The sequence below is a fragment of the Oryctolagus cuniculus genome, chromosome 5 (genome assembly GCF_051225735.1).
Source record: "Oryctolagus cuniculus isolate XC-2025 breed Fujian yellow rabbit chromosome 5, ASM5122573v1, whole genome shotgun sequence".
Lineage (NCBI taxonomy): Eukaryota > Metazoa > Chordata > Mammalia > Lagomorpha > Leporidae > Oryctolagus > Oryctolagus cuniculus.
In genome coordinates, this window is record NC_142871.1 from 22,686,630 (window position 1) to 22,699,645 (window position 13,016).

At 42.6% G+C, this 13,016-nt stretch overlaps 1 protein-coding gene across 6 annotated transcripts in view; it reads left to right on the forward strand.

The window, feature by feature from the left end:
* EPM2A (EPM2A glucan phosphatase, laforin) overlaps positions 1-13,016 on the forward strand; it is a 286,591-nt gene that overhangs the window by 105,143 nt on the left and 168,432 nt on the right. For 3 of the 6 annotated variants that reach the window (XM_051855292.3, XM_002714860.6, XM_051855293.3), the window contains exons 3-4: positions 744-985; positions 8,809-11,153. The exons of 2 other annotated variants lie outside the window; for them this stretch is intronic. In XM_051855292.3, the coding sequence (XP_051711252.2) occupies positions 744-985; positions 8,809-9,086 (520 nt within the window). In that variant the 3' untranslated portion in view covers positions 9,087-11,153. Of the gene's footprint in view, positions 1-743; positions 986-8,808; positions 11,154-13,016 lie in introns of those variants that run through there. One more of the 6 variants, XM_051855294.3, reaches the window with a different exon arrangement.

Genomic DNA, 13,016 nt, shown 5'->3' on the forward strand with positions numbered 1-13,016 from the left:
GTTTGACCTTTGAACTAGTGTTAGTGTCATAAAAATTTGTTACAAACCCAAATTCTTGGACCGTCAACTTAGATATGTTGAATCAGAAACTGAGTATACAGCTCAGCCTTAGAGATTTTTAGATATAGAATCTTTACATTTTTTCTTTTTTATTGATATTAACATTGCTCTTCACTTTCTTACATTGTAGCATCAGTTGAAACATGAAGAATGCTGTGTCCTAGTGGAATTAATTTTGATTTTTGATTTTTATTTAGAAGAAGTTTATTGTTTGTGATTTTCTGGTCTGTAGCATATTTAAAATGCCTCATTCTCTTCGTGATTTTTATATAGCATTTTAAATAGGAATGGCTGATGAATTTAGCCAATGTTTTTCAGAATGTATTAATATAGGCGTTTTCACCTATAATTTATTAGTATCTGAAATATATCGATCGGCTTTGTAATGAATGCGTTCATGGAAGAAGCACAACTTGGTGGACTTATTTTAACATATTGCTAGATTTGGTTGGCTAATACCCCTGTCATTCTAGCTAATTGAATTATGTATTTTCCCCAAAACAGCAAACCAGTACCCTTTTTTCTTTTAATAATAATAATACCAGTTCTCATATTCTTAAACATCCAGCTTTTCTTATGCCAGATTTAAAGGTTAATTGCATTTTAACACTACATATTTTATGCAGCTCCTTAGACCTCAAATTAGAATGATAATAATAGTTAACCCCATATGTTCTCATTAGAATTCTACCAAATCTCTGGCTGGGGAGCTGCCCTCGCCAAGTGGAACATGTAACCATCAAACTGAAGCATGAATTGGGCGTTACAGCTATAATGAATTTCCAGACTGAATGGGATATTGTCCAGAACTCCTCAGGCTGTAACCGCTACTCAGAACCCATGACTCCAGACACCATGATTAAGCTGTATAAGGAAGAGGGCTTGGTCTACATCTGGATGCCAACACCAGATATGAGCACCGAAGGTAAGGATTGAAAGAATCATTCTAGCCCCTTGCTCGTGTGTTTCAGAGAAACTTCTGCTGTTTGCCTATCATTTGATTGGCATTGATCAATCCATCTATATAAATTAAGGGTCCGAAACATGAAAAGCAGACATGGAATAAATGTAAGGAAGTATAAGGCTTTAGATTTAGTGTATTTTACACGTGCCTTTTGATGGTTTGACTGAGCATCTGTTTAATGTGGCTTTGATTTTTATTCTTCAGCATATTTATTGTGTATCTGTTATCTGCATGGCGTTATGCTGTTGGCTGGAAACATGAGGGTAAAAAAGACAGGCACACTTGTTCTCCTTGTGGAGTTTATGGTCCTACAGATATTGCAAGTGCTAGGCAAATGACTAAAAACACAAATTTAAAGCTATGTTGAGGTTTTTTGTTAGAAGATATGTAGATATTGCTATGGGAGGATGAACAAGCAATTGGACTTAGGGAGAGGTCAGGGAAGATTTTCTTGGGAAGTGATATTTGAGCTAAGAATTAAGGGAGCTCCGGGGAAGAATGAGGTGGGAGAATGTGCCCCAGGCCTACACAGAAGAATCCCTAAGCAGGAGACAGCACCAAGTGTTGCAGGAACTAGAAGACTAATGTGGCTGCTGATGAAAGAGCAAGGGAAGAGTATCTTGCAGGATTTGGCCCACAATCAATGCTTTAGACTTTACTCTAGAGCAAGGAGAGGCAGTAGAGTGGTTGGGAGGTTGGGAAATGCTGAGGTCCATTTTTTTTTTTTTCTTTAAAAGTGCACTTTGCATGTAGCAAATGGATTGGAGGTGGAGCTGGGAGGCCAGTTAGGAGCTGAGCACACTAATCGAAGTGGGAGGTAATATGGGATATTGCAGCCCAGGCAGGGGGGTGAGAGTGAGAATTCATTTACTGCACAGGTGCTTGCTTATCATGGCTTTGTGAGAGGGGATATAGAGTGTGGCGGGTGTTGCCAGGGAAGCAGAATCAAAGACGGCATAGTTTTGATCTACTGGTAGGATGCAGTAAAACAAGCCCAAAACGAATGTGAGAGGAATGACTAACATGCTTTTGGCAGAGGGAGGGAGTGCTTAACGTGCAGTACATGGGAGGAACATAGAGATGCTACATGCATGCTAGAGCATTTGAGGTGGCCATAGCCTTGACAGGTGTATGTGGAAGGAGGGAGGCATTTGGGATGGAAGAAGTAGCACTGGCCAAGGCACAGAGATGTGAGATCTTAAAGGAATGGTGCATAATTCCACCTGTTTTAGAACAGGGTGCTTATCAAACAAAAACAAAAACAAAGCTACCTAAGCAAAGAAGCAAGTTACACCAATAGTATCAACCCTGCATCAGCAGGGGGCAGCAGAGAGCTGTGGAAATGGCACTGGCTGAGGGAGTGTGCAACCTGCTGGTCTGGGGGAAAGAAGGAAGACAGGAGTGCCTAGCAGGAAGCAGGTCTAACATCAGCTCTTTTGCCCAAACACACAGTGTGCATCAAACACTCTGCTCAGCAATTTACAGTCATTAACTTATTTAATTCTCTTAACAAGACTCCAGACATATATTGTAGTTATCTTCATTTTGCAGAGAAAGACTGAGGTATAAACAGTTAAGTAACCTTGAATAGGAGACCAGGGTATGGAGTGGCATGGCATAGATCTCCCAGCTGGCAGCCAGATGCAGGGTGTTGCAGATGCAGAGACCCACAGGGTCTCAGGAACTCAGGTTCATGATCAACTCAAGTTACACAAAGTCATGAGTTTCAGGGATGGTGGTTTCTCTCTCAGAAGGCAATGGTTCCCACAATACCTTGAGTATCACAGGGAACCTATGCAGAGGCAGCCTTGGCCCCATATAACATCTCAGGTAGTCCTTCTAGTCTCTGTCTGAATGAACTGTCATGGTGGATGGGGCATAGTTTTTGGTTCTGAAAGCAGGAGTAGTAATTTACAGTTTGGTAACTCTTCTCTAACCTGATCCAAGGAAGTTTAATTTCCCCTTTAGAGTCCTGTCATTTTTTTCAAGGAAGAAAAAAAAGTTTTGCCCTGAAGACCACTCGTTGAACGTAAGTTATATTTACCATGTCCAGCTTGTTTCTCTAGTTTCAAGAGAGTTAGGATTCCAGGATTCCATGATTGTAGCTTCCAGAGGGTGTTTTGACTTTAGCTTCTTTGACTCTGATCTGATAGCACAGTTATTATGGGAGATGAGGCTGGGAGAAGTTGAGCTACTGACTGTGCTATGCTGTGCTTCCCGTTCCCTCCCAGGCACTGATTACCTGAAGGTTCTGCTGACTGACAGGCAATTTGCTTGGAAGTTTAGGGGTCTGCAGAAGCCTACAGAAATAGTGTACCCCCACCCCAAGGTCCATTGTAGCTGAGTTAAACCTTTTCTTCTTGGGGGAGGTGTCACTGGGTCACCAGATCCCAGTTGCTGCTGTTTAGTGTAGTGTAGCAATGACACATCTCCGATGGCGACAGGAACTGCAGCTCAGATAGCGGGCTATAAAAGCTGACGACAGCAATGGAAGTTGAGAAACATCAGACTCTCTGGTTAAAGAAAGCTTTTCTTTGGTGCAGCCTAAGCTGTGGCAGTAGCCAAAGGGTTAATCGTTAGCGAGCGGTGGTGGGGAGGAGTGTAGGACCTTCTCACCAACAGATCAATCTGTGTGGCTCACAGTATTATCACGAGGAAGTATGGATTAATTCAGCTGAATAGTTTTAGAACTCCAGAGAAAAATCCATTGAAAGTGTTGTGAGCTGCTGCATAATGCTGTTGGATAACATCGGGAGAGGAAGACAGTCTGTAGGCTTGACTGTCACGACTGGTTGTTACAGGCCTGTTCTAGTCGATCATGCTATCGATCCTTACTCCTGTACACTGTGTCATATGCAGATGAGGTGGCTGAGATTTCTTTTTCACCTTTTCTTCAAAATTTTTGGTTTGTGTCTTTGACCTGGGAGATAAGGATCACTCAAATCCAGCACTCAGCTAAACAGAACAAAACAAATCTTGTTAAAATTTCCTTGGCATAGAAATTATTCAGATTGAATGTTGACCTCTCTGACAGACTGAACTTAGCCCCACGATCTACAAAGTCACTGATGGTAGAGCTAGAACACCTGGACTTGAACTTTGTAACCATTGGTAACTGTGGTACGGGAAGGCTAGTTCCTGCACTGGGAAAATGGGGAAAGTACTTTGTACCTTGCAGCTTGGAACAGTAGAGTAAGATAATTAAGTAAGATAATTAGTGTGAAATGACTTTCAGTATCACAAAGTTGAGGCTGCATTACGGATTAAATTGACCTTGTCTATCTTAACACTCCAAAGATGGAAAATAAGATATGCACAAATAAAATGTTAATATATTCAGCTTTATATATGCCCCTGAAATAAGAAAGATGTGTGTGTGTGTGTTTGTGTGTGTGTGTGTGTGTGAGAGAGAGACAGAGACAGAGAAAGCATGAGAGAGTGAGAGAGCGAGAGACAGAAAGAGAGAGATTAGAGAGAGATTGAAAATTGTGCCTTGAGTTATTTCTTTCAGGGTCAAACTTTACACAAAGCATGGCTTTCAGGCCTTTTGAACCCTCAGGCTGTCCCCATGTACCTGACAAACACTCTTTTCCTCCATCTCTTACCACCTTGGCTTACTCAGTGGTGATTTGCAGAGTGGTTTTAATCATTCTAGTGTTGGATTAATCTGAAGCAGGGATGGACCACAAGTTAGGCAAGTGGGAGCTAGTAGTGTCTCAAGTCCAATAGACATTATTGGCTTTTGTTGTTGGTGTTTTTTTTTCTTTGTTTTAAAAGATTTATGTATTTGTTTGAAAGGCAGAGTGACAGATGGAGAGCAGGAGGGAGAGGGAGAAGAACATAGAAGGAGTGAGGAAAGAAGGAGAGTGAGAGGTCTTCCATTTGCTGGATCACTCCTCCAATGCACTAACATTTGCAGTTAGGAAGGACTGAAGTCATGAGCCTGGAATTCTACCAGGTCTACCTGGGTAGGTACTCAAGTCACTAGAGGTATCATCTGCTGCTTTCCTAGGTGTACTGGCAGGAGGCTAGATTGGAAACAGAAGAGCCAGGGCTTGAACTGGCACTCCAGTAATATAAATGGGCATCCCAAGTGTGGGCTTAACATGCTGCCCCACAACACCTGCCTCTGTTTTGTTTTCATTCCTGCATTTAATGAATGCTTATTGAGCAACTGAGACCCAGGGCCTGTTTTAAATTTCAAAATAAGAACCACAGACTTTAGAGTGTTTTGTTTGACCTGTATGGGGTTTACATGTTTTAACTTAGTTGCCAGCAATTTAAAATTTGCAATATTTTTCATGATTAAAAGATCTGGGTTTCTATCTTGTCCTGAGATTTTACTTTTTTATATATTATTTTTAAAGATTTTAAAGATTTATTTATTTATCTGAAAGGCAGAGTTACAGAGAGGCAGAGAGAGAGGGAAGGGTCTTCAGTCTGCTAGTTCGTTCCCCAAATGGCTGCAAAAGCTGGAGTTGGGCTGATCCGAAGCCAGGAGCCAGGAGATTCTTCCAGGTTTCCCATGTGGGTGCAGGGCTCCAAGCACTTGGGCCATCAGCTACTGCTTTCCCAGGCCATAGCAGAGATCTGAATTGGAAGTGGAGCAGCTGGGTCTCAAACCGGTGCCCATATGGGATGCTGGCACTGCAGGCAGCGGCTTTACTCGCCACACCACAGTGCTGGACTTGGTTTTACTGTTTTTAAGGATGGAATTTTTGGAATCAAATTACATTCTATTTAAAGCCTATCAATAGGAAAGATAAAAATCAGCTACTCTAGTTGAACTGGCTCTATTGGATAGGAAATGTGGTCTTAGAGACCCTCTTTTCATTCATTGGGGGGTTACCTTTCAGCTTATCCTTCCTGGTATGGGCTTTAAAGCAGAGGGAGATGGGCTATTGTTACAGGGAGCTAACCTAGTGTAGAGGTACAGGCGTAAACCATAAGGAGGTAGCACTCTCACAAGGGGCACAGCACAACCAGGAAAGTGGGATATAGAGGATTAGCTGAGAATTCAGACTGACAAGAAAGGTGCGGAAAGGACCATTGATCAGGCTGGTTAGGGAAGGACCATAATGGAGCAGTTAAAACCGGGGACTTTGGAGTCCAACAGGCTGGATTGCAGTGGCCACTTAGAGAACAACACTGGATACATCTCTCTGCCTCAGTTCCTTCATATGTACACTGAGGACAACAATGTCACTGACCTCATAGGTAAGAAGTGGCTGAAAAATGACTTATTTTGTGCAAAATGCGTAGACCAAAGGCTCCAGCTGAGGCCAGGCAAGACAGGTGGACACCCTGGTCTGACTACTTCTCTGGTGCCCCTTTATATTACGTGTCCTGGGAGAAGACCACTCATAGGTGACTGCATTCTGATGAGTCAAACTCATGTGTAGCTGGGAATCTTTGGTGCTTTCCCTGTGGCCACTGACAAATGCCTGGCAGAAGGATGTGAGATCGTTGATCAGAAAACCTCAAGCTAACACCTATGCCTTTTTAACTTCTAGAATGTGTATATGACGCCTTAAGAGTCTTTTACAGATAAAAATGAAAAGGGAAGGGACTGCATTGTTTGACGTGTCATTGGGACACCTCTGTCTGGAAAGCAGGTCTGGAAAAGGGATCGTGACCTGTGTTAGCTGTGTTTGGCAGCCTGGATACACTTACGCTGGGCAGGTTGAGCACCTGGCAGTTCCTGCTGCAATGGCCACTGCATTCCATTCGTATGTTGAGCATGTGGCCAAGCCCCACATTGCATATTCTTCATTAGTTTCTGCCAAGGTGTACAGTATCAGGTGGCAACCATCGTATGGAACTTGTCAGGTGATCCCAGTTGTGGTGGAGGTAGCAAGAACCCACCCTTCTCAGAGCTATCAGTGGGGTCTTTTCCACTCAGCATTCTTGGAATAAACTGCTCATAGCCCTGCCACAGAATAAATGTGGTGCAGCTGGGTAGGCTTCAGCCTCCTCAACAGCGTAAAGAAAGAATTCCTTGGAGGTTTTGCCTCCGCTGCTCCCCGGCTCAAAGGGTGGACTGAACACACAGTGCTGTTCTCAAGACTGGCCATGGCTACCTCATTGGCATGTCTCAGGTCCACACCTTGTTGCTGCTCCAGAGATATTTTTGTGTCTCTACGACAACATCAAGGATTGATGCGGCAGGCCCCCTCACCGTAATGTCAGAGAACCTGGTGACCAGACATGGGGATTCAGGTGAGTTAGATTTCCTGGCTCTGTTTGGACTATGAGAAGTTAAAATAAATAGAAGCTGCTGTGTCTTTGACTCAGATAACCTCAGAGACCATGCAGGAAGCATGAGTAAGGCAGCAGGAAGTAGAGAGTGATGGGGCTCAGGAGCCACCAGGTATGCCCTGTCTGTAGCTTTAGATCTCTTGTTAGAAGGATGAACAGAGCCTGAGAGCAAGAGTAGAATATTATTCTAACTCTTCTCTGAGAGCATGGGGAGCCGGGTAGACAATGATTGAGATGGCCTTCAAGCCACCACAGGGTCTGCAGTAAACTATGTTCTTCTAAGGTGTTGATGCCCAATCTCAATGTGTGTTGGCCCCTGCAGGGGCACTTGCATTTTAAGAGAGAACGCCTGAGGAGGGAGGTCTAGACTTACTCGAATGACTCACATGTGAGAATTGTGGGTCTCAGTGAAAATTCATAGTTGAGCTCACACGGGGACAGCTTTTCCTGTCCTTTCAGTCATCTAGCTAGGATGGTAGCATAAAGGCAAAGAGGGCCCTTCTGTGGGGTCCTTGGAGGAACCTTGGGGGGCCCTGTGTCCCTGTAGGACTGTTGACAGGGTGTTGGGCAGGGCAGAGTGGGCTCCTCATAGGCATGCGATTGTAATGCAGGACTGTGGATTTTCCTTCTTTCCTTTTGCAGCAGTTTACTCTGGTTCCCACCAGACACCAAAACTCCCAACTCCTGAGCTATCTCTGTACCGAGAGCCTGGGAGCTGAAGAATTCCAGGGAACCTGAAATACAGAGATCACTGGCGGGAGGGGCTCCTCTGGTCTGCTGGAGGAAGAGGATCTGGTTCTGTCAACACTCAGCAGGGCATGGCACACCCCCTCTGTGGGATGGGAAAGCATTTGAATAATAATCAAAATAACAGTCATGAAGCTGTCATGACCATAATCATAATTAACCAATAACTTAGAGATTCAGTCATAGTTAGTACTCATTGCATAATGACAGGATAAATGAATGATCAGTTAGCCCACATGTAGTCAACCATCCCATTGGACTGAATTTTAACTTTTTAAAATTAACATATTTAAACTTCAAGTTTCATTTGTCTAACCAGTGACCAAGACTGATCCCTTTTTTTGTGTGTGTGTTTTACTATTTTTTGTTTTGTTTTGTTTTTTGAAGGTTTTTCAGATTAAATGAAATTCAGGTGACAGGACCTGACAAGTTTTCTATAACATTACCTCAATCTCAGCCCAATCTCTGCAAGCTCTTGGGACAGTTGTAAGCATCCAGTCTTCTGATGATAGGTGGTATTGACATTTTTTGGAGGGAAATTTGCATCAGTAGCAAAGTCACTCAAAGGAGCAGCCATCTCTGGGGAAGGTTCAGAGCACAGCCATTGCCTCTCAGATCGTCTCATGTTTTCCTTCCAAACAAAGGATGGAGCAAATGTTCACGTCCTGGGCTCACCCTGTGAGTGGGTCTGGGATTTCTCCATGCACTGGCAAAGAAACTGGCAACCACGGGGGCAGTTTCCTTATTCACCTGTTTGTGCTGTGCTTTCTCCATCCTAGGCCGAGTACAGATGCTGCCACAAGCCGTCTGTCTCCTTCATGCCCTTCTGGAGAACGGACACACCGTCTATGTCCACTGCAACGCTGGAGTGGGCCGCTCCACTGCCGCCGTGTGTGGCTGGCTCCAATATGTGATGGGCTGGAGTCTCAGGAAGGTGCAGTACTTCCTCATGGCCAAGAGGCCAGCTGTGTACATTGATGAGGATGCCTTGGCCCGTGCACAAGACGATTTCTTCCAGAAGTTTGGGAAGGTTCGATCTTCTACATGCAGTCTGTAGCAGCCCATTTGCCTCCTCTTCCTCTCAATTTCCTTAATTCAAATGATCTAGAAACAAAGATTCTACTTGAATGGAAAGGACTGTGGATGAGAACTTGTCTCTTAGGCTGCTCCGGTTCATTCAGGGGATAATTTTCTATTGTTTAGGTTGGGCTGTGTCCTCGAAATATTTTGCCTAAGAAGTTATGACACATAAGCCAAAGCCAAAAACAGCTGGTTGTGCAGTGCTGTTCTGTGCATCAGATAGGAAGGGAATAGGTGCAGGTCCTGCTGCATACAGATAGAAAAACCCTGTGCTTTACTCTGCATGTGCTGTACAAAGCACTGTGGATTCATGAGAGCGTGTACCTGTTGCATCATAGCCCCTTGACATAAAGAGGAAAAAACAGAGAGGTACATGGACTCACACACACACACGCATACCCACAGTGCTTTCCTGCTGAGTTGAACTAAATTTATAAACATCAGAGTCAGTCAGTTGCCAGAACAGGGAATCACAGTAAAAATTTGGACTGTGACAAAGGAAGAGCTCAACATGACTAAAAGTGAATGGCTTTCTAGACTTTGTATCTGCATGCTGCCTTGCAGTGGTCAAAGTCTGGTCCAGGGCATCACTTTCCTTATCCACCCAAGAGCTTTCAATCAAAATATCCCTCACTCTCTATTTGTTCCCATTTGAGGCTTAGTGAGCATGAGTGCTTGCTGAAAGTCTCCTGGTAGTCAGGGATGACCCATATTTCTTGATTCTGCTGTTTCCAGAATAACGTGTTGTTTCTCCACCATGGTGTAGTGAATTCAGCTTTGCCTCTTCAGATAAGGCTGATGCTCCGACAGCAGTTTCAATAGTGAAATATGGAAAAGTGGTACAGTGTTCTGATAAGTTGCCAACAAATTTACGAAAGTAGTTGCATTTTGTGCAACCTGATTTAAAATACAGTGTACTGTCTCAGCCAATGTGGCCTGAGCCATAGCTCTTGAGAGGAGAGAGCCCCAAATCCACAACCCAGAACTGATCCTGGTTCAGTCCTCAATATGCACTTCCTGTGCCTCCAGAATATGAAATTTGCTACCTTAAATTGTGCAGAAAGTACCAAGGTGAGCAAGACTTTGCCTTCAAAAGCGTGTAGCCTTCTAACAGACCTGTGTTCAACCAACTGTCATGCGGGATTGGACTGCGAAAGCTATGCTAGAATAGAGGAAGGGAAAATATCTTTTAGTCAAGTGCCTCTATGTGCTAGGTGCTTTACAATCTTTGTGATCTTAACCACGTTGATCTTCATGGTACCCTGTGAAAGAGCTGTCACCATCTCTGCTGTATAGAAGAACTAAGACTCAGAGATGTTAAAGCAACCGTCCACTGTCACATGGTAAACAAATACATGAAATGAGATAAGGCTAGATTTGTTAGAATCAAGGATCATAGTTTTTTTTTTTTTTTCTCCATTACACTATAGTGCTTATTTATTTATTTTGGCTCCTCATTTTCTCCCCAAAATATAGAATGATTGATAGGGGAGACTCTCACAGGAGGCATCAGAAATTAGAAGGGTACAAGGTAAGTTCCGGTTGAGCTCAAAGGAGAGGGAGATGTCTCATTATTGTGGCACTCAGGCAAGATAACATGTCTTCTGGGCAGAGGTGGCCAGGCAGGATTCATTTCTTCTGAACTTTTACAAAGCTAAATTTATAAGCCAGCATCGAATAATGTGACATCTAGCTCCATTGCTAATAATAGCTAGAAATAGCTATTGTATTCAAGAACCCATTTATAGCCATAATGTGTTATGTAAAATTTAATTGTATGGTTGGAATATTTTAAAATAATTATATATGTATGTGTGTGAGAGTTTCTTTAACATCTAACCAATCTAGATGCATAATTTCTATTATAGAAACATCTTTTTGAGTAGATTATTCCCTTTCTATCCTTTTGCTATGAAAAACAAAAATCAGTTTAAGACTGTTAAGAATGTTTTGGAATTACTTCTCTTGTCCTCAGTGAGTGAAATGTCTAATATGTTTCAAAAATCGATTGGAATCTTTGCTGAATAAAAAATTTTAAAAGACATTTTTGGATTTTTCAGTGTTATCAGCTTAGTCTGAAATCCAGAAATAAAAAACCACTGCATTTATTTGTAGGTAAAGGGGACAGTCAGTTGAGCTGGATTGTTTTCTCCTGTCACCCTTAGGTTCTCATTAATCAATGAAAATTGGCAATTACATGAAAAAGCAGGTCAAAGGGGAAGACACCACAATGAAGACATGAAGATGGAAACTTGAAGAGTGTGCCTGAGACAATGAAAGCGCAAAGCTGTCTCAGCTTTAGCTACTTGTCATTAGTATTAACAAAACTTTTCAAACACGGCTTTCTCAAGGAAAACCCTAAGTCTTAAATCATGTTAAAGAAATATGCAAAAGGGGTGGATTTTCTTAAATTTAAAATATGTTCCTTCCATTATTTTCTGTGCTGATGTTAGGTACAGTCTTTAAAAAAACACATAATGTCTATGACAAACATTAAGTATTTAGCTTGACCTAAGAAATAATAATGAAACAATGTATTCAGGACCTTGGAAATGATAGATTTGAAAGCAACTTAGGTAGAAAATGAAGACTTGCCACACATGAAAAACCACTGAATAGCTAAATATAGTCATTTAGATCAGAAGTAAAGCTGAAAGTATCTTTAGAGATCATGTCACCTCATTCCAGACCCAGAGATGTCATATGACTTTTTCCTATAGCAAGGAGGAAAACTCTGGATAAGGCAGGAAGATAGACTCTGGTGTCGAAAAATTGTAGAAATCACAAAAATGAGAGCAGATATTGTTAGTGGGGAAGAGTTGGTGGGAGGTTTAATGGAAATTGGAGTAAGTACAAGAAAACTGGCTAAGATGAGAAATAGCAAAGAATAGTGACATTTACAAAAGAAGAAAATGCAGTTTAAAGTGGGGGCATTGTGGGAGGTCAGGGCAGGTGCCCAGGATAGTGAGGCATGCTAAGTATCCACCTCCTTCTCTTCTCTGCTTATATTACAGCAGGAAAAAGGGTCAGCTAGGTGTAGTTTGTTATCAAATCATGGGATGGCTGCGCAATTGCTTATTATCTGCTAGGAAAAAGAGAGGGGCCGACATTGTTGCCTAGTCGATTGGGCTGCTCCCTGAGACACTGGCATTCCATATGAATGACAGTTCTAATTCCTGCTGCTCTACTTCCAATCCAGCTCCCTGTTAATGTGCCTGAGAAATCAGTGGAAGATAGCCCAAGTGCTTGGGTTGCTGAACCCACATGGGAGATCTGGTAGAAGCTTCTGGTTTCTGGCTTTGGTCTGGCTCAGCCCTGCCCGTTGCGGCCATTTGGGGAATTAACCAGCGGATGGGAGATATCTCTGTCTCACTGTCTCTCTATGAACCAGCGGATGGGAGATCTCTCTGTCTCACTGTCTCTCTCTCTCTATTTCTCTGTAACTCTGCCTTTCAAATAAAGGAAGTCTTTAAAAAGAGAATCTGTTAGAAGACAGGAATATGGATAAAGGGGAAGGATAGATGATGTTACTTCCATTTGAACAATAATAATGATAATAATAAAGTAAGAGAAAGAACAACAGTAACAACTCTGTTCTTTCCATCCCTAAACCATTATTCCAACAGACTTCACCGGTTGGTTAATGCAAAAATGTTGCTGAAAGCTTGGTCGCTGTCCCTGATGTCAAATCAAAATGAGGACAAGGTTTTGGGGTGAAGGAAAGAGTACATTTAATCCATCAACATTTATCTATTGACAGAGTCTCAACAGCTACCACTTTGTTGAATGAAGTGTTACAGGATTTATAAAGGAGCTCCTCCACCACATTGACAAATCAAAGTTCTAACTGATGAACTTTTGGGAGATACACTCAAACCATAGTGCATCCTAACCTCAGAGTCATCCT